At 41.3% G+C, this 19,159-nt stretch overlaps 2 protein-coding genes across 11 annotated transcripts in view; one reads left to right on the forward strand and one right to left on the reverse strand.

The window, feature by feature from the left end:
• Window positions 1-859: 859 nt before the first annotated feature.
• Window positions 860-16,515, reverse strand: LINS1 (lines homolog 1). 7 transcript variants are annotated; one of them, XM_077828369.1, is made up of 10 exons: window positions 16,272-16,348; window positions 15,440-15,630; window positions 11,637-11,757; window positions 10,717-10,773; window positions 9,880-10,443; window positions 9,697-9,786; window positions 7,501-7,642; window positions 6,594-7,193; window positions 3,528-3,708; window positions 860-2,064 (listed from the first exon to the last, which is right to left on the reverse strand). In XM_077828369.1, the coding sequence occupies exons 5-10, from the start codon at window positions 10,300-10,302 to the stop codon at window positions 1,179-1,181; spliced, it is 2,322 nt and encodes a 773-aa protein (XP_077684495.1). In that variant the 5' UTR covers window positions 10,303-10,443; window positions 10,717-10,773; window positions 11,637-11,757; window positions 15,440-15,630; window positions 16,272-16,348; the 3' UTR covers window positions 860-1,178. The 7 variants fall into 7 exon arrangements, with proteins under 7 accessions (XP_077684495.1, XP_077684492.1, XP_077684496.1 ...); XM_077828366.1 differs by having other exon boundaries at window positions 10,693-10,773; XM_077828370.1 differs by lacking the exon at window positions 10,717-10,773.
• A 122-nt stretch (window positions 16,516-16,637) lies between these two features.
• Window positions 16,638-19,159, forward strand: part of ASB7 (ankyrin repeat and SOCS box containing 7) — a 43,048-nt gene continuing 40,526 nt past the window's right edge. For 2 of the 4 annotated variants that reach the window (XM_077828688.1, XM_077828689.1), the window contains exons 1-2: window positions 16,638-16,798; window positions 18,899-18,991. The gene's annotated coding sequence lies outside the window, so the exon portion shown is untranslated. The remainder of the gene's footprint in view (window positions 16,799-18,898; window positions 18,992-19,159) is intronic. The other 2 variants (XM_077828690.1, XM_077828691.1) reach the window with 2 other exon arrangements.

A 19,159-nucleotide genomic window follows, 5' to 3' on the forward strand; every position in this document is an offset into this window, starting at 1 on the left:
AAAACTGGCACCTGCCAAACAGGAAATTCATCTATCCTTCTCAATTCATTAATATGTGAAAGTGATTGCCCAATTGGCAGTATTGAAAATTATAACATTAAGCAATTTAGATGCATTAACATAGCCATTAACAACAGTGAGATTAGTCAGTTAATCACAGGTAGTGCGTAAATGCAGAAAATACGTTCTAATAATGTTTACATTGCACATTTGCAATGCAAGCCAATTTTTTCTAGTTATGTGTATTTTAATATACTAGTGGGCTATAAATTTTATATCATAATATATAGGGTGTTTATGCACCTGCATAAGCACTGATGTTGGAATTTTACTTCTGCATTGCACAATTTTGATTTTAAATGTAATGTTGCATTAACAAGTTTTCATTTAAATAGGGAATTTATATACTTGTTCAACTTTTCCTTTTTTTTGGAAGAAAAAAGGAATGTACATTATGTTGTTTTAGGCATTAATCTTAAACTCTATTTTCAGTGACACTGTCAATTCCAATTTGGACCGATAAAACTGCTACGCTACTAGCCGATCAAACCTATAGTAAAGGCCAAAAAGTGAAACAATAATATAAATTAGCATTAAAATCATAGAAGTGGAGGAATGGGATATAATTTTTTGTTTGTACAGCACCTTGAACAATGGGGTCCTGGTCCATGACTGAGGCTCCTAGGCACTGTGGTATTACAAACACAGAACAGACGAACCTTGCTCCAAAGAACTTACATAGCTGTGCTTCTAAGTATTTGAGCCTGGAATTATCATTGCATCAGTGTCAGTAATGCACTAACAATCTAGTTGGGTCTTAAAATGCTAGAATGGCATTAGGAAGAATTACATCTTACACTTCAAGTGAAAGTACTTTATTATGTCTTTATGTGAATAATCAATTTATTGTTAAATTTGCTAATACCCAGTAACTCACCCTCACTCTGTCATACGTACCATGAATTAGTTTGGGACCATGAAACAACAGGTTGAGTTCTTAAATGCTGCTGCAGATTTGTCTTTTCAAAAGTGTCAGCTGGCAGCCAGTTTAGCCTGCTTGGTCCAAAAGGAATGTATCTTTGAGCATGTACACTCTTCTTATGGAAACATTCCATCACATACTAGTGTGAAATCACTTCAAAATGTCAACAATAGCACTTCATTGCCTTATAGTGGATTCATGCTTTTATTGATTGTCTCAACAGTTTCAACAATGCAGCAGGGTTGTATGGGAAAAGGTTTCTTCTCTGTAACCTAGAAATTGCTTTTTGCAGTTCTTCCAAACATTTCACTGATTTGAGAAGCATTCTTTCTACAGGCACAGGGATATTTGGGGACATATTACATACCATGAGTGACGAGGGATTAGAACTTTTTTGTTTCAGGGGTAACACTTTAGGTTCAAGTGTATGGGGTTTGTCATCTGCATCCATACAAACAGTTTCCCTTATCTTTGTACTGCCTTGATTATTTGAAGGCATCTGCTTCATGTTTGCCAAACACTCCTTTCCAACTGACTCCAATTCAGAATCTTCTGAACTGTCATAATTAACAAGGCTTTGAAGGCAATCCAACGCAGATGTGTTATCGGTCCTTATCAATGAGTTAGACTTGTTGGGTTTTACAACTTGGTCATCACCTTGCTGTTCCATTGGCACAGAAGGCTTCTGGGAAGAAGCCAAAGATACCAGAGTGTGTTGTACTGGATCACGACAAGCATTTTCCAAACTCTCATCTGTCAGGCAAGTTTTTTTTTCTTGATGGGATGAGGTGACAAAAGAAACACACACCCCTCTTTTAGACGCAATATCGAAGTGGTTAGATATGTTGACAAAATGATGCCAGTCTTCTCTAAGAAGTTTTAAATATCTTACAAAATACTCAAGGAAGCAGGTTTCTGATGAAATCAAAAAGTCAAGAAGAACTGTGGAATCAAACGCAATGCTTTTTAGGAAAAATAAAAAGATACAGTGAGGATTACAGCCGCTCTCATGTGTCAGGCAGATCCAGGTTTCATCTTCTTCTGCTTCAATGCACAAGTTACCAGCATCATCATGCCATAACCTGAAAAGTTAGTCAAACACAGATTAAATGGAATGCAATAGAACAGCTATTTAAATACTGAATAATTTTCCATAAACATTCTTGCTTAACATTTTTAGTAATTTTAACTACAGAGGTAGAAGCAACGTATGACAGATCAGCAGTATACACACCAGATCCTACTATAGCTTAATATTAAAGGCAAGGCTTTCCAATCTATATATTGAACTCAGCAAAATTCAGTTGAGATCAGCAGCGGTGTTTGAGCTGGAGCCCCTGTTGGTATAAAAACAAGAGGGGACTGCTAGCACGGTGTTCCCTGTGAGGGCTCATCAGCTTTAGAATTTGCTACCCTCATGAGCATGAATATCCTTAATGTCCTGGAGGTCATCAAATTAAGATACCTGAAACATTGGTGGTCAGTTATCTTAAACTGTACTACTCCATTTAATATTTATAAGTTATGTCAAAGGTGCCTTGAGTACATGAGTAGATATCCTTTTCACATTTTTGTAAATATACAAAAAATTAATAAAGGTTACTTCATTTACAAGATGCTATGCACCTTGAAAAAAGTTCTTTAGGCTCCTAAATGTATATTTAGGTGTTTAACTTTAAGACCAGCATCTTCAATCCTGGATGCCTTAACATTTAACGACAGACACTACTAGCAATAATGCAATCAAACAAGTTTGAAATTACAAAGTGATTCACCTAGCCAAGTTTCTTTTCATATATTTGGGCTGCATCTCCCCTGTACAGGAAATTGAATGAAAATGAAACAAAAGGGTTTGCATGATAAATTTATAATGCACAAGAACTCAAGACATTTTAGATATCAATATTGCCACTTTTCAGCAAGTTATGTGGATCCTGCCTAAGAAGCCATTACTGTAAAGCGTGATAACAGTTCACTTCAGCAGTCCTCAGATTCAACTTCCACTCATTCTTAAAGTTTAATCATAACATGAAACCCTTCTCCAAAAAAGTTGAGTGTTCACAAAAAACACTCAATCTTGTCTTTCAGTCAGCATCTGACCATCACTCAAAATCTGTGAAGGTAGGACTGAGCTCATAATAGAAAAACCACCATAAACCACCACTTACAGTCTGATCCAAAACCAATTAACATCAATGTAAGACTCCCAATGATTTCCAACTACTGTTGAAGTCAATTATCAGAGGGGTAGCCGTGTTAGTCTGTATCCACAAAAACAACAAGGATTCTCGTGGCACCTTAATAAATCTGTTAGTCTTAAAGGTGCCACCGGACTCCTCTTTGTTTTTCAGGTCCTCCAAAGTAGTTCAATAAATCCATTAAAGATTGTTAAAAACATATTTTCTTGTGTTATTTCTTTATGTACTAGTAATATAAAAATACTGCTATTATGAATTGTATGAGCTCACCAAATAAAAGTTTAATTTGTCTTCATGGGTCTAACAAAGAAATCAATATATATATATATATATATATACACACCAACCTATCAAACTTTAAATAAACTGTTAGCAATGATTTAGCAGCTTCCAGCATGTCATCATCTTGTTCTATAAAGACCATGGAAAGCCATTCACAAGGATGTACATTTGGATGAAAATGCTGAGAAGACTTCAGATGTTTCTTCAAGAATATCAATAACTGGGACATGAACCTCTGCAAGTCTGCTAAAAATAGAGAGCATAACTGTGAAATTTTGCTTTCATTTTTCATATTAAAAAGCGAAACACACACGTCCTTAAATTAACAGTGGATAGGAATCCAGTTGTCCAAGCACAAATCCCTTAGCTCAACTGAATTAGCACTGCATTGACAAATGCCTTGCAGAATGATACTATTTATGGAGTCAAAAATCAAAGCAACTGGAAATGGTTTGCAAAGAGCCATCAGCAAAATCATTTCACCCTAAATGCAACATAAAATAGTTACTTTTTGCACAAACATTGTATATATAAAAAAGTTAATATTGTAAGAATTTTTACAACTCTAATGCAAAACACAGATTTCACTGCTCAAGTGGAGGACAACTTCCAGAAGAGTTAGCATTGATGCAATTTAAAGACATATGCAAGTATATTATTTGAAGAATGGCTCTTGTCACTCCCTCCCACAGAAAAACCACATATAAGAGGTGGGTGTGGAGGGGGAAGAACCTTTATGGTTGTGGGGTGAGATGGGGTCAGCTCTCTCTCTCTCAGGTTTACTGCAGAAAAAACAAGGAGATTACTGCTCCAAAGCCTGCTGGTCTGAGGAGAGCTGTAAAAAAATCCAAGGCCGTCTACATAGAAACTCTATGTTCCCACACTCGCCCTGGGGTCTCTGACTCATTTGGCTCTCTGACTGCATGTCTCCATTGGCCCTGGGCCTCCAGCAAATGCAACTGTAGAGAGAGGGATGAGATAGAATGATCTGATAAAGCCACCTTGCTGTAATTTATCCCACTTGGTCCCTCCCGTGCAAAGGAATAATCTGGTGCAGTGTTAAGACTAAGATCCCTATGGTCCAGTTTTTCAGCAACAACGAATTGCAGAATCAGGGCCTAAACTTCTGCAGGAAATAAAGGTATTAAACTGGTAATACAACCATAGCAAAATCTACTCTGACCATAAAACCTTCAAAGATGAGATAGCTTCTCATATGCATCCTGGAAGACTGCTGTAATTGAACAAAAATGCTCAGAGATACAAACCAAACCTTACCAGAAAATTATATTATTCATGGAGTTTATAAAATTTTCCTTCGAGTCTTCATTCTGGATTGCAACACCCCCTAATTTTAAATACTATCTCTACACTGCATGTCAGCAGCACCTGCATTGCCACATACACCCTGAGGATACAAGAGGAAACAGATTCTCCCAAGACTACCATGCCATTTTATTGCTGTGGCCAGCTCTTGAAAAACAACCTTATCTGTACCATATATACACCCTTCCTCAGATGAGAGATTTACCTCTGCAATATTCCACTGCATAGTAAAAAGATTCCTCAAATCCAAATTTGGGGCCCTGATTTTCCAAACAAGTGCTCAGCATTTTAAAAAAACAATGGCAACTTAGATTATCAGAAGGCATTTCTTAGATCGTATTGGAAAAGCTCTATGGATTGAATGGTATAGCCTTGCCATTTGTCTGAATGGAAGCTAATTCTGTAGCAAGGTTTCTTACAACCACCTTTGTTGTAAAAAAGTACAATGAAGCTCACCCTAAAATTAGATTTTTAAAGGCTTGCCTTGCTCCTCATCATCATACACGCTCAGGTACTTTTCAGACTAAAATCAGGGATCATTCTATCTCCTCCCCCTGGTCCCACAATAGAACTAGGACATCTGTAACTACTACCAAGGGTTAATTTAAATTTAGCTAAAATTAAGCAATTTTAAGACTATAATATAGCAACCCCCCCTCAAAAAAAACCCCAAACCCAAAAATATGATCACCCAACACCTGTGCCTAAATTGTATTCCTGACATTCAGTTTGCTTAAAATTAAGTGAAGTCATTACTTTAACATTTTAAGTGTTTTAATCTAGCTGATTGCACCCTTCATACCTTCTGTAGGCCAAGCTCATTGCACATCTCAGGGGTTCAGTGGATCCCTTAATTCCCCTCACAATCTTCCTGGGTGGCACCATTCCATGCCCCTCTTTTTCAGGGACTCCTTGCAACTCCTGCCTGAATATTCCTTCTGCAGTGGTTCTGTGTGCACCTGATTCCCTTCTCCTCTCATACCAGGGTCCCTCATTTTCTTCACTATGCCAGTGGCTCTATGTGCACTCCCATTCCCACTTCCCCACCCCAAACAGCAGAGGCTCTGTGTATCACTGCTTCCTACTCCCCCACCCCAATGGCAAAGGCTGTGTGTGCTCCCTTCCCTGAGTCCGCCATTCTCCCCACCAGGCCAGGGTTTCTGTTCCCCAGTCATGCCCTGCTCCAACCATACCTGGAGCCCCATTCTCTGCATCATGCCAGTGGCTATGTCTCTCTCCTTTCTCCCTCCCAAAGTATTTTTCTTCCCCCCCAGTAGAAAGGGAAGGGGTGGATAGCTGGTTCCTCTCCCCCCTACCTGGAGCAGGCACTGAGGAGGCTGGATGTTAGGAAGGAAGAAAGGGATTCTCTTCTCTCCCTCTTGTTGCCCCCATGGCTCACAATTCATCCCAGGGATCCCAGCAGGAAGAGCAATTATTTCTCTTCTGTCACTCAGGGTGTCAACATATTACACTCTACTGGGAGGATGAGTAGGAGTACTACTCATATGCTGCAAAGTATTAACAGAGGTCATCAATAGATGACAGTAGCTCCATGTGTTCCTATGTTCCCTCTATCAATGTTCATTCAGGTTGTCCCCAGAGTCAACCTGGCCACTGATTCCTAGGAATTCCCTGAAAATCTGGAATGGATAGGATGTGGCATTCAGAAGTAGTTAAACATATACAGAGAAATGCTGTTCAGTTGTGTGTAAGACTTTGCAAGCTCAGCCAACAATCTTAAACTGCCTAAATCAACTATAAGCTTTAGAATGTATGCTACTTAATGAATTTAAATAGAACATTACCTTTTATTTCAGCTGCTTTAGTAGAGTTCTGGACCTTGATCTCTAAAGCTTTAAGTAAAACCAAACTCAAGGCTCTGAGGATTACTTGGTCAGGACCACTGTGGATGCTATCCTCAGGTTGAGCGTCACTGCCTCCAAAATAGCTGGCTTTTTCAGAAACAGGTATTTGATTCAGCCACCCCAAATTCACAGCTTGCAAGACAACATTAGCCAGTGCTAACATATCCTTATTCAAATAAGGATCCTGTAAGGATAAAGTGGGTAATGATCCACTTACGAAATCTTCACCAGCTTTATAAAGGATGCATTTTTTAAGGAGCATAATGGACTTCTTCTTGATTAAATAATGAACTGATGAATAAGTGAGGTCCAAGATGTAAGAAGTATTCAAAAATAAAATTCTTTGGCATTTGAAATGTAACTCTAGTTGGATTCTTGAGGTGACAAGAATGTCAAGAAACTCTATGAATTCGATCAAGTTGTTTGCAGCTTTTGAATATAATGAAGTACCTTGGCAGCCTTTACAATGATGAGACAAAATGGAATTGTAAAATCCTTCAAGTACAGTATCAAGAGGAGTGAAAACATTCTTCAGTATATCTATAATAAATAAAGTAATGTTAAGCAGAGTTTAAGTGGCGTTCCTAAAGTACAATTCAATTAACCAGATAATTTAAAACAATTTTTCACCACTGAAATAGCATCAACAAGGAGGAGATCATGATAATCTCTCAAATTCAGTGTGTACTGGAGGGCACTGTATTTTCATTTTTAATTTTTATTTCATTATGACAAAGTAAATAACTCATTGCCATTAGTATTTTAAACAGGTTGATTGCTCTGAAATCAGTAGCCTTCCTCCCCCTAGTGGACACTTGTATATTAATATAAAAAAATTTTACAGTACCTGCTTTGTGCAAATCTTTATCTTTCAAAATGTCTCTGATAATAGCTCTAAGAATCCATAGACATTCTGCTACTTGATCACTCTTAGGGAATTCTGACAGAGTCTTCAAACAAAAAGTGAGCCACGTGACAATAAACGTGTTCTAAAAAATAAATTAAAAAATCATTCTGTATGCACAAAATGTGATGTGATATTACTTTTTTTGTTGTTGTGACTGTTGTGCATAGTAAGTTAACACACTGATACAACAATTTAAATGTTACATTTAAAAGGAGTATGTGTGGGGACGGACAAAGATACAGACAGAATATAGTCAAAAAGCACCTCTCACTCCTTTACAAACATGAAACTGTACAATAGCTTTTTGGTAAGCAAAAATCCTCCTCATTTTACATATAGGAAAACCAAAGCCTGGTGAAGTTAAGTGATTGATCCAAAGTCCCACAAAAGGACTATGGCAGAGGCAAGAACTGAACCCATAACTCCCCACATTTCTTGTTTCTAGAGGCAGGTAATAGCACAAGTGTGGGGAATGGTTTGCAAGAAAATACAGCCATTCAAACTCTATTTTGTACATGTGCATGTTATTTTCTTACTAGTGAATTAAGTAGTAACACATTAGACAAACTGAATTAATGGGCTTCATCGTTTTAAGACCCCGATGCAGGAAGTATTAAAAACAAATTTGTTTCTAAAAGATAATACCATCCAAAGAAATTGGAATAGGGCCTACAGTATGTGCCCACTAAGTAAACAGAGTAATTGTACCTGTGTCAGTCCCAGGATATTAGAGAGACAAGGTGGGTGAGGGAATATCTTTTATTGGACCAATTTCTGTTTGTCTCTCTCACCAACAGAAGTTAGTCCAATAAAAGATATTCCCTCACTCACCTTGTCTCAATAAGTAAACAGTAAGTTTTGGTAACTGGGACATTCAGACAACACAAAATGGAAAAGTATTCTATTAGTTATGAACAGGTTGGTGCCTATTTTTATTTGCTGAAGGATTTAGATTTCAAATAAATGTAAATGCAGTGAGATTTCTAAAGTTCAGCAACGTGCACAATTAATATTCTACAATGCAAGCTGCCTAAAGGGAATAGCTTTGTGACACAAAATAAAATTATTAAAAGCATTTTAAAACAAAAACCACAAGCTTGATGTATTTACATTAAAAGAAATATTCACGCTCACTTTCAGAACGTTGCTCCTGCCCACGTTTCTGACCTCACTTCTTCCTACACATTCTCCTGATCCCTGCCAGAGCCACTAACTGCTCCCTTCGTCCACTCCATGCTCTCTTTGGGGAGGTCTATAGTGGAAATGGAAGCCAGTCTTCCAACCTGGGTAAACAGACTTGTGCTAGCAGCACTCCAACTAGTGCTCTAAAAATAGGAATTGTGGATGTTCCCGCTCAGGCAGAAGCTCAGGTTCTCAACCCCGGGGGGCTAAGTGGGCTCGAGAGCCCATGTTTCCAACCAGAGGCGGAATATCCACAATTGCTATTTTTAACACACTAGCTCAAGCCCCGCTAGCTCTCTCCCAGTTGCAGTATAAACATACCCTTTCATGCCCCTCCTACCACACTTGAAGCATCTTCCCTTTCCTCCACCAAATCACTCCTCACCCAATACCTCCTCAAATATACCCCCTCAGTGTGGCCCGCTCCCACAACACTACCTCATGCTACTTTTACACTCTGTTTCTGAAAAAAAGAGTGTGCCCAGCATTGAGAAAGAGCAAGATTTTGAAGCAGGAGGCCACTGAGGGACATGCCCATGGCATGCTGCAAAGCAGTCATGCTAGCAACTACACTGATCCATTGTCTAAAATCCCTTTAGGAAGGATGGGGCACAGTAGACACAGGCATTGTAGATTTGAGGCTGCAGATGCAGGAAGGGAGAAGCTCTGTTACTACTCTATAGTCTGACGGGCATGGAAGGATACTGGCATCTCCCCCCACCAACAGGCACTGCACCTGTTTAGGCAGGCTCTGCACTAGAGAGAAAATTTAACTGTTACACTGTCAAATTTTCAGTGACTGCTCTGTGTCATTTAACTATCGTAGAAGGTCAGCTATAGTTAGATGGAATAACTGTAAGGAAAACTGGAAGGAATGTATCCACCAAGTACTCATGTTTACTTTGATAGCTTACATACAAATTCAAAGTCCACCCAGGAACCTGACACACTCACCTCTTTCTTTAGTTGGAAATACACAAGGGAGGCTATACTTTTTGAAGCCATGTGAGACAACAGCTTATCAGAACTATTGCATAGACAAATCTGCAGATATGTTTAAAAAAAAAAAATCTGTAAGTTACACTCACTTTTTACTTTGTGTTATGAAAAGTTTTGAAAATATTTATAAAAGCTTACTAATTTTGAATCAATTTTTGTCTCTTTCAGAAGAATTGTAATTATATGAAGGTACTTCTGTCTTATGCTGAATTCAGTTTCCTGGGACTGTACTTTGGCAATCATCATCTTGATCAAGGTTAACTGGAGCAGTGTCATTTCCCGTGAACAGAACATTGAAGAGTTCGTGTTTGCAAAGCTACCAGATTTATCATCTGTCACAAGGGCAAGAGCATCTGAAACAGCAGAGTCCTGATGGCTCCAAGTGCCCCAGTTAGGAGATTCTAGGCATATTTGATTATGTGACTCATTAACTCTTATGGATGAATCTTGTGGTGAAACATACAGATTGAGGAAAAAGGCATAATCATGGCTGTCCTTTGTTAAAGGAGTGCCTATCAGCACATCCCTATGCAGCTCCTGGAGAGGAGACAGATCTCCCATTTTGGGGGAAAAATTATATTTTGGAGACTGTCTTATGCCTTCACTTATTACTTGTGGGCATTATGGGTCACTTCTTAAATTACTTCTGTCCAATTAAAGAAATGGATTTGTAGCTTTATAGAGGCATTTCTTCTAGGGTATCTAGGAAAAAAGTAATGAGATTAAATCATTTTTGCTATTAAATTTAATAGATTAGCAGAATGATAAAGCTGAACTTGGATCTTTTACTGAGCATCATAGCTAAAATGAAACTACTGTTAAAAACATCATTTTAAAGAAACAATCTAGGAATGTGCATTCAGCACACTATTTCTTAAATAGCAAGGATGATAACTGACATCCACATAAAACTCTTTATCCAAACATCCCAAAGCACAAACCCTGTTATACCACAAATCCAGGAATCCTGCCAACCTCTGAAATGAAGCCATTTGGATGGAGTCATGAGGGACTGGGTGCATAGCAATACTTCTGAAATGGGATAGAAAGTGAAAAATACTGTGACCATTTAAACGTCAGAGGAATTTTAGGCAGGCAGAGTGAAGTTACAGAGTCAATGTGACCAGACCATGCAAAAATACCATGCCATTCTGAATGATCAAGACCTCAGTTTAAAGTCTCACGTGAAAAAGCTCCAGTGACAAACAGTGCCTTCTATCATCATGTTGGGGCACTGATTCGGACTTGAGAGAACAGTGCCATCTACTACACTACCAGCACCCTTTCCTACAACATCCTGGGTTTTGCCAGCAATGAATATGTTTCTTTTTATTTTAAAAAAGAACTGAGTAAAGATACATAGCCAATATGTCTTGATGTTTGTCCACTGGAGAAAATGTATACAATCTTCTTTTCAAAACTTGTATTCCATGGATGTTCAACCATAGCTTGTTCTAACTAAACACATACAAATTTGCATATTCTTTTATGGCTACAGACATCCCAACAACTGATCTACTTCCCTTTTAAAGCAAATTCACTGTACCAAGTTTTAAACTGCTTGGTTGGTGGACGAGCAAAACTCAGAAAAGGAAAACAATGTATCCACATTGGATTTTAACTAAAGAAAATAAGGCCCCAATTCTGTAAATGGATCCAGGTGAGCAGACCCTTGAACCAGTACAGAGTCCCAGTGAAGTCAGTGGAACTATACATCAGCATCAAGATCTGCCTGCATAAATGCGTTTGCAGAATGAAGGCTTCAAACTTAAGTTTATTAAAAGTACTTGCTGATAACTGTGCAATTTTTTGCAGGATTGGCACCAAAATATTTTTAAATGGCCAAACATTAAAAGCATTACCAAAGAGTTGTATTGAAAACAAGCTAACTTAACTGTTCTTATTATGTAGATTCTTCTGGAGTTCAGAGATATTAGTGAGGGCAGGATTCAAGTGCTCATCGGAACTGATGAAGGCAAAAAGAGGAAGGCAGGCTATCAGAAGACACATTTTGATCTGAAACACAAAAAAAGAGAACATTGGGGAAACAATATAAAACACTGGTTTCTTACATCTGGCTTCTCATTCTTTTTTACATAGCCCCCCTAAGGTGAGTCTCAAGAGGGTAGGGTTAAAGATTTTCACCCACAAGAATCCTTAAGGATCACTCTTTAAAAAATGGAAATTAATGACCAAATACCGCACTCTGTTGCATGTGAGCTCTATGGGAGTAATACGCACATACTGAAAAGCGGAACGTGGCCCTTGCTTTAATAAACAGAATAAAACAAAGCTTGTGTAACTGCATTAGTTAACATCTACACTTTCAAAAGTCACGGTCTCTAATTCTGGGTGCCAAACTCCTGACACCATCAGCCTGATTTCTAGAAGTGCTGAGCACCCTCCAACTGAAGTCAATAGAAACTCCAGGTGCTCACTACTTCAGAAGATAAGGTTCTTCTTAGTGTCTGCAACCAAGACACTCAAAATAAGAAGCTACTTAAGAAGCTGGGTCTAAGGATCTGTGAACAACCCTAAATATACATAAAAGTCCTCGCCAGAAAGGCCATACAAATACTGCAACCACATGCAGAAAGACTGACTTTGTTATCAAAGTTTACACTTTAAATAGCATCACAATTATTTAGTACAGCTTACAGAGAGAAGTTACTATGAATTTAAGTATCACTCTTCAGTTTCAAGTGTGAGCATCTATCTAGGTACTTACACAGCTCCATCACCATACAAGTGCCTTGACAGACAGATCTCCATAACAGAAAACTAAAAAGACACACTTAAGATCATAGCAGTTTCTCTTTGCATACTATTATCTTTAGGTGACAGTTACAACTCATAACACACCCCAGAGGCACTTCTTTAGTACTTTTCTAGTTTCTATTAACTCTCTCTACAGAATCGCCCTCTTATAGGAACTTTTCCCCCAGCATGCCTTTTTGTGGCTGGGCCTTAACATTTGGCAGAACTAAACAAGCGCAGTCCCAGAGTGGTCATATTGTAACTACCTGCATTTCTTTTTCCAGCTGGTAAGTACTTATAGTCCCTTTCTTATTCATGAAAAGATAGCACATTGTCATAGTATGATTCCCAGCACATCTATCAATTATACTTGCAAGCAGTAGCAAACAGAAACAGAGTTTACATATTTTTAGTTTCTGCTTATTTTAACTAGGAGAAATAGAGTAAAAGTATACAAAATGTTAGACTGTAGCACCCAGCATATATATAGTACTTTTTAGCTCAAGATCTCAAAGTACTTTCCAAAGGTAGGGAATATTCCCATTTTATATATGTGAAAACTAAGGTATAGATAGAGACATTCCAAGGCTGTCCAAGAAAGCTAGTGACAGATTGAGGAATATAACCCAAGTCTCCTGACTACCATAACTAGACCATATTTCTCTGAGGCAGAGTCTAAAATTGGAATTGGAAGATAAGACATTATCCACAATGAACTATAAAAATTGTGGTAGCATGCATGTTTTTTTACACTGACATCCGTGTATTTTTGAGAATATCTTTCCACTGCACTTGTGACAGTTGACCTGCAGATTTTAGAACCTTACAATGTTCCTCAACCAAATCTGTCAAACTGAGGCAGGGACCGCTATCAGTTCACAAAGCCTGCACTTTAAATATTAAGAATAAATCTGATACTTCAGGCTATAAATTTCTCCTTCATTTGCAGAATATACTTTGAATTCTACTTGAGGTAGAAATTTATGATCTGAAACCTCATAAAAAAAATTTGGAAATCACCCTGTGAATATTTTATACAACTCTGAGTTTGATCTCTACCTAAACCAATACATGAAATAAAATTATTTCAACACATTTACTAATTTACTCAGGACCAAACTGAATTACTGTCCGAGATGTTAAATGAATGGATCCCTTGTGCACCAATTTATACAATACAGTGAGGCTGTTAGTGTGAAATAAATTTAGAACTCCTCTAGGACAAACATGATGAAATTGTACCTTTGCAACATGATAGTGCTTGTGCTTTCCCTGACCATATGTCATATTTATACAGCACCATTAATTTACACAGCACTTTACCAAAGATTGATAAGACATGTCACTTGCTTCAAAGACCTCAATCTAAAACAGATTAAACCAACATAGGATACCAAGTCAGGAAAAAGGGAGAGAGTGGTTGTCATTACAAAATGGGACATGGTTGCTTTAAGAGATGGGTTTTAATAAGTGCATTTGAAAGAGCAAAGAGATGCCAGAGGACAACAGAAATATTTTTTCAGCCACAGTAAGCCACCATGGCAGAGGACACAAAGCTAAAAGAGGGGGAATAAGAAACAGCAGTATGATAGCAGGGATATGTAAGGAATAATGTACTTTAATTGTATTTAATACTATGGCAGCGCCTGGAAACCAATCCAAAGCAGGATCCAGAATAAGAGACAATCCCTGTCCTAAAGAACTTGCAATGTGAATAGACAAGACAGACAAAAGGTTGAGAGAAAAGGGATATAGCATACATGGAGAGTGAATAACGTGATGGTTGTCAAACATCATCTTATTGCCATGACTGTTTTGGTTTGACCTAAATAAAAATTGCAGGGATTGGTAAATAAGGATTACCTAAATAGAAAGTAAGGGAGAAGAGACACGAAGCATGGAGGACAGTTGATTTGAGGCCAAGTTTTGAGGAACACCATAAACCACATAAGTCAATGGCTAATCAATGACTCCACAATATCCCTAAAATGGAATTATAAAGTCTGTATTTGTTTTCAGGGTGGAGTACTTCAGCTAACATACTATATACAGAAATCCATCACTCATTTGATAACCACAGATGTTGAAACAGGTGTTTTTTTTCAAATTACATTATCTTCTACATTCTCAGACTGCATTTTAAGTCACAAGTGATATTTTTTGGTTACAGTGGACATGTATTTTTTGATTACAGTTAGCATATCATGACTCACATAGGATACAATTAGCTAAGGAAGCCTGTGTTTCTCACAATCATGATGAAAGAAAAGTCCTGTTAAATCATTATCTTTGTTTTGTCCTTCATTGGAGCATGATCATATTAAATACTATTGCACGAAAAAGTTTTTCTCCTTACTGCTATCTTCCCAAACAGAAAACAATGGAGGATTCAGCTATGATGCAGGAAATATGGGGCATGACCATGCTCAAGTTTCACTGAAAGGCTCTGGTTCCTGTCAAGGAGTCATGGCAGATCCACACACCACAGAATATAGATGAACTATACTCTGGCTCTCTGAAATTTATAATTGGCTGGAGAATTGTGTTTCAGCGTATAGGCTTGCCTTTAAAACACTGTTAAATTTCCAGCCTCTGTGTGGGAATAAATATTTCCAATGTAAATCACAGTTCGTCCTGCCTGCCTGTGCAGTCTCCAACAACTGTGAGGTGTGAACCATCAGTTATCTTCATTGTCCGCAGTGTTGTTGTAGATGGGCTGATCCCCAAATATGGAACATATGGCAGGTGAGGTAATATCTTTTATTGGACCAACTTCTGTTGGTGAACAAGACAAGCTTTCAAGCTGGTTTCCCATACCTGAAAAACACCTCTGCCTAAACTATGAAGCTTGTCTGTTTCACCAACAGAAGTTGGTCCCACAAACAACATTACCTCACCTTCTGTCTCCTAATTACAACCATCTAGAACGTCAACACTTAACTTTTTCACTGCTGTCCATTATAGTAGCAATACCCAAGCTAATGTCCTTGCCGAACAGAGCAGTAATCACTGGAGTACAGCGGGGAACAGAACCACGCAGGTGACGAATGAGGCATTCATACTCCCACCCCAAAACGTGCAGTCATTGACTATGCCACATGGTTTCAGAGTAGCAGCCGTGTTAGTCTGTATCTGCAAAAAGAAAAGGAGGACTTGTGGCACCTTAAGAGACTAACAAATTTAATATTTTACTCCACACGGCTAAATTCTGTGCCTTGCATAATGACAGGTTTCAGAGTAGCAGCCGCATTAAAGTCTGTGTCTGCAAAAAGAAAAGGAGGACTTGTGGCACCTTAGAGACTACCAAATGCCACATGGGGATGGGAAAGAGCAGAGCCTCCCCGCCCCCCCACTCCCACCAGATGTCAACGACCCCACACTTTTGCCTTGACTTTTTTTTTTTTTATAAACCTGTTACTACTGGGAGCCAAGAGCCCTAGGAAGGAGAGCTCTTTCCTCGCCTCATCTGCATTGCGCCTGGAGCAGCCGGGTGCACAGGGGCGGCCTCCCCGCCCCTCAATTACAAACATGCCCCTCCAACGCTCCGAAATGCTCCTCCTCGGCCGGCGGCCCTCACCATCCGCCCCGCCTCCGGGCTTCCCTCACCCCCACCTGCCCAGCTGGCCTCGTCGCCCTCCTCAGCCCCTTGCTCTCTCGGACCAGCCTCCTCCTCACTCCGCCACCGCCATGACCCAGCCTCCCCCCACCCGCCCGAGTCCACACGCCTCCGCCCAGTCCCCTCCTCCGCAGGCCGGCCGGCCGCCCTCCCTCACCGAGCCGCCCAAGGTCCCGCTGTGCAGCCGTCGCCGCCAGGCCCAGCCGCGGCGCGTACGAATCCCCCCGGTCCCGCTCGCCCGCCTTGCCCCGCCCACCCAACGCTGCTAGGCAACCCCCTCGCTTTACCCGCCCCTGGAGACGGGGCGCAGCAGGGCCCACTTCTCCCAGGACAAACTCGAGCGCAACCAATCCTTGCCGGTAGCTGCCGCAAAGCCCCACCAAGCTTTACGGCATTGGGAGGGGAGATGGGCGGAGTCGCCCAAACCCCGCCACCCAACCCGGCGCGGCGGTGGTTTACGGCTCGGGACGGGACTATGGCTGCGGCAGCTGATTGGCTGCGGTGGGGGTCAGCCCCTGCCCAGTGACCCCAGAGTGAGGAGGGGGGCGGCTCAGTCAGTGCAAAGTGTCCCCACAACGCCCCCGGCTGGGTCTGCGGCTCCCCCCACCCCTGAGCCAGTGCCAGTGGGGGGAGCGGCCGCGGAGTGGCCGCCGGTCCGGTCCCGTCCCCCTCAGGAGGAGACAGGTAACAGCCGGGGGGCTAAAGCCCTGTTTGCCCCGAGACTCCGTCATGGGGGCGCCTGCCACTGCTATGGGGGGGGGGCTGAGCCCCCTCCCCGTGCCCGCCCCGAGGCTGCGCGCTCGGGGCTGATCCCCCTGCCCCTTCTCACGGGACTCTGCTGCGGGGGGAGGGGAATAGACTGCAGCCCCATAGGACTGCTGGGGGGGGTCACTGGCCCACCCCCCTGGGTACTGATCTTGGGCGGCTACTCCCCCCTCCGCCCCGTGATTCCCTTGGACACTTTGGTATTGGGGGGCTAGCCCCCGCTCTGCCCCGTGGCTCCTTTGAGACCGCTCTGGAGGCGGGAGGGCTATCCCCCCTGCCCCCTCTGAGACTCTGCTCTGGAGGGGACTAGCCCATTCCATGCCTGCCCTCACCCCCCTGACTCTCCTCCTCTCCTCCCACTGTAGCCCTTGCCCCCACTATCCTCCCAAACTGTTTTGGAGAAGAGTAAATCTGCTCCATCCTCTCCCCCGCCCCTTTGATCCTTCTCTGGATACTCTGCTATAGGGGGTTCACCCTTCCCTGCTCCCACTGTCCCCTTTCAGGTGCCCTGAAATACTCTGTTTCGTGCATTGCTCCCCTCCCCACCTTTCACCCTCTTCCCGTCTCGGGGTTCTCACAGCAAAAATTTCGGTGGCCTCAGAGTGAGGCCACCAACTCTTGGTGGTGGCCACTATGACAGTTTTTCTAAAATATTTAATTAAGGTTAGGAAACATAAATAAGTATGCGCATATACATGTCCAAATCATAGTAATTTATTTATGTAGGGATTTTTTTCCCCACAGACTCAATAATAATAACAATGTACAGTTTTCTCTATTCTTTACTGGACCTAAATAGAATAGAAACACAAATAAGGTGCTTTGCATATTCTTGTCTTTTGTTGTAGTTTCTTTTCCTTTTTTTGGTTGTGGGTTTTATGGAGTGTTTTTTTTTTTTTAGATGCGCTAGCTAGTAAGTCTGCCTCTTTGAAAAGTGTTATTTGTATGTTTTGTTAATATCACTTTTCACAGCAGCAGACTTGTTAACTAGTTGGGAAGTAGTGAAAAGTGATATTAACATACAAATATCACTTTCCGCAGCAGACTTACTCATCCCTGGCAACTGGGAGATAAATTAAGTCTTGAATGGGGAGGTGAGCCCGAAGCCCAGTGGCTAGGGGACGAAACCTGTCTGTGCAGCCAAAACCCAGAGACACGGTGGAAGCCCATGGCTGGAGCCCGCTGACAGCTGTTGTCATGTGGACAGAGCCTGCTGCCCACCACCCCAAGGCTGAAGCCGGAAGCCCGAGCCCCACCACCGCCGGGAAGATGGGGAACTCGCACTCGATGTCCGCTCCTCCAGCGTTTGTGTCTCCAGAGGGAGAGCAGTGCTCAACCCCTCCTTGTGGCCCCAGGGGAGGGGCTGATCCCTCCCCACCCAATCACTGCCCAGGAGGCTGTGACCACAAGAAAACCCCTAGTGGCCGCATGCAGCCACGGAGGCCACATTTGAGAAATGCTGCTCTAGAGTTTGATTAGGGAAGACAAGCACCATCATCCTGAGCCCGTGTTCTTCTCTCAGATGTTTCTACCATTTCTTCTGCACCCACCATCACCCTGATATTCTGGGCCATCTTCCTTCAGACCTCGAAACCATGTCTGGTGGCTAACCTCCCTCATGCCCTACTTTTCTTCTTCAAAGCTCCTGAGACTTTGCTGTTAGGGGGCAGGAGGAGGGGGCAGTTAGCTTCCTGCTCCTTTTAATTCCCCTGGAACTCTGATTTGTGGGTTATTCTCTGCCCACCCTTTAATGGTCCTTGTCCCTTACTTCAATCCCAATGAGACTGTACTTTGAGGAGACTGACTATCCTGCTGTTTTTCTACCCCCATTCAAACCCCAAGTATTCTCTGTGGATTACCCCTCCTTTTCAGTTTCCACTTTGTGGCAATACCTTTTGCTTCCTCTCTCTTCATTCTCCCTACTCCAACCGTGACAGTGTTTTGGACATTAACACCCTTTATCCTTCACTTCTCATTCATCTAACATTGCATAGCTCAGTTCTACCTCTCTCTTTTCAGGCTCAGGTTGCCTCAGGGGAGACTTGCAAGCTGTGAATCCAAAGAAGAAGATACAGACAGTAAGAAAAAGTGAAAGTAGTACTCAATATAAAGGTGATAATCCAACATCACTCTTTTATCTCATATCCCGGGCCATTCCTGCACGTCCACACAACCTTGTCTGAATGTTTGTGGAACTCTTTCTTGTTGGTTCTATTGACTCATTTATGTGAGTTTGTAGGATTAGGTTCCCCCCTTCTCTAAAAACTATTTGCTATTTGG

This window comes from Eretmochelys imbricata, chromosome 10, assembly GCF_965152235.1.
Source record: "Eretmochelys imbricata isolate rEreImb1 chromosome 10, rEreImb1.hap1, whole genome shotgun sequence".
NCBI lineage: Eukaryota > Metazoa > Chordata > Testudines > Cheloniidae > Eretmochelys > Eretmochelys imbricata.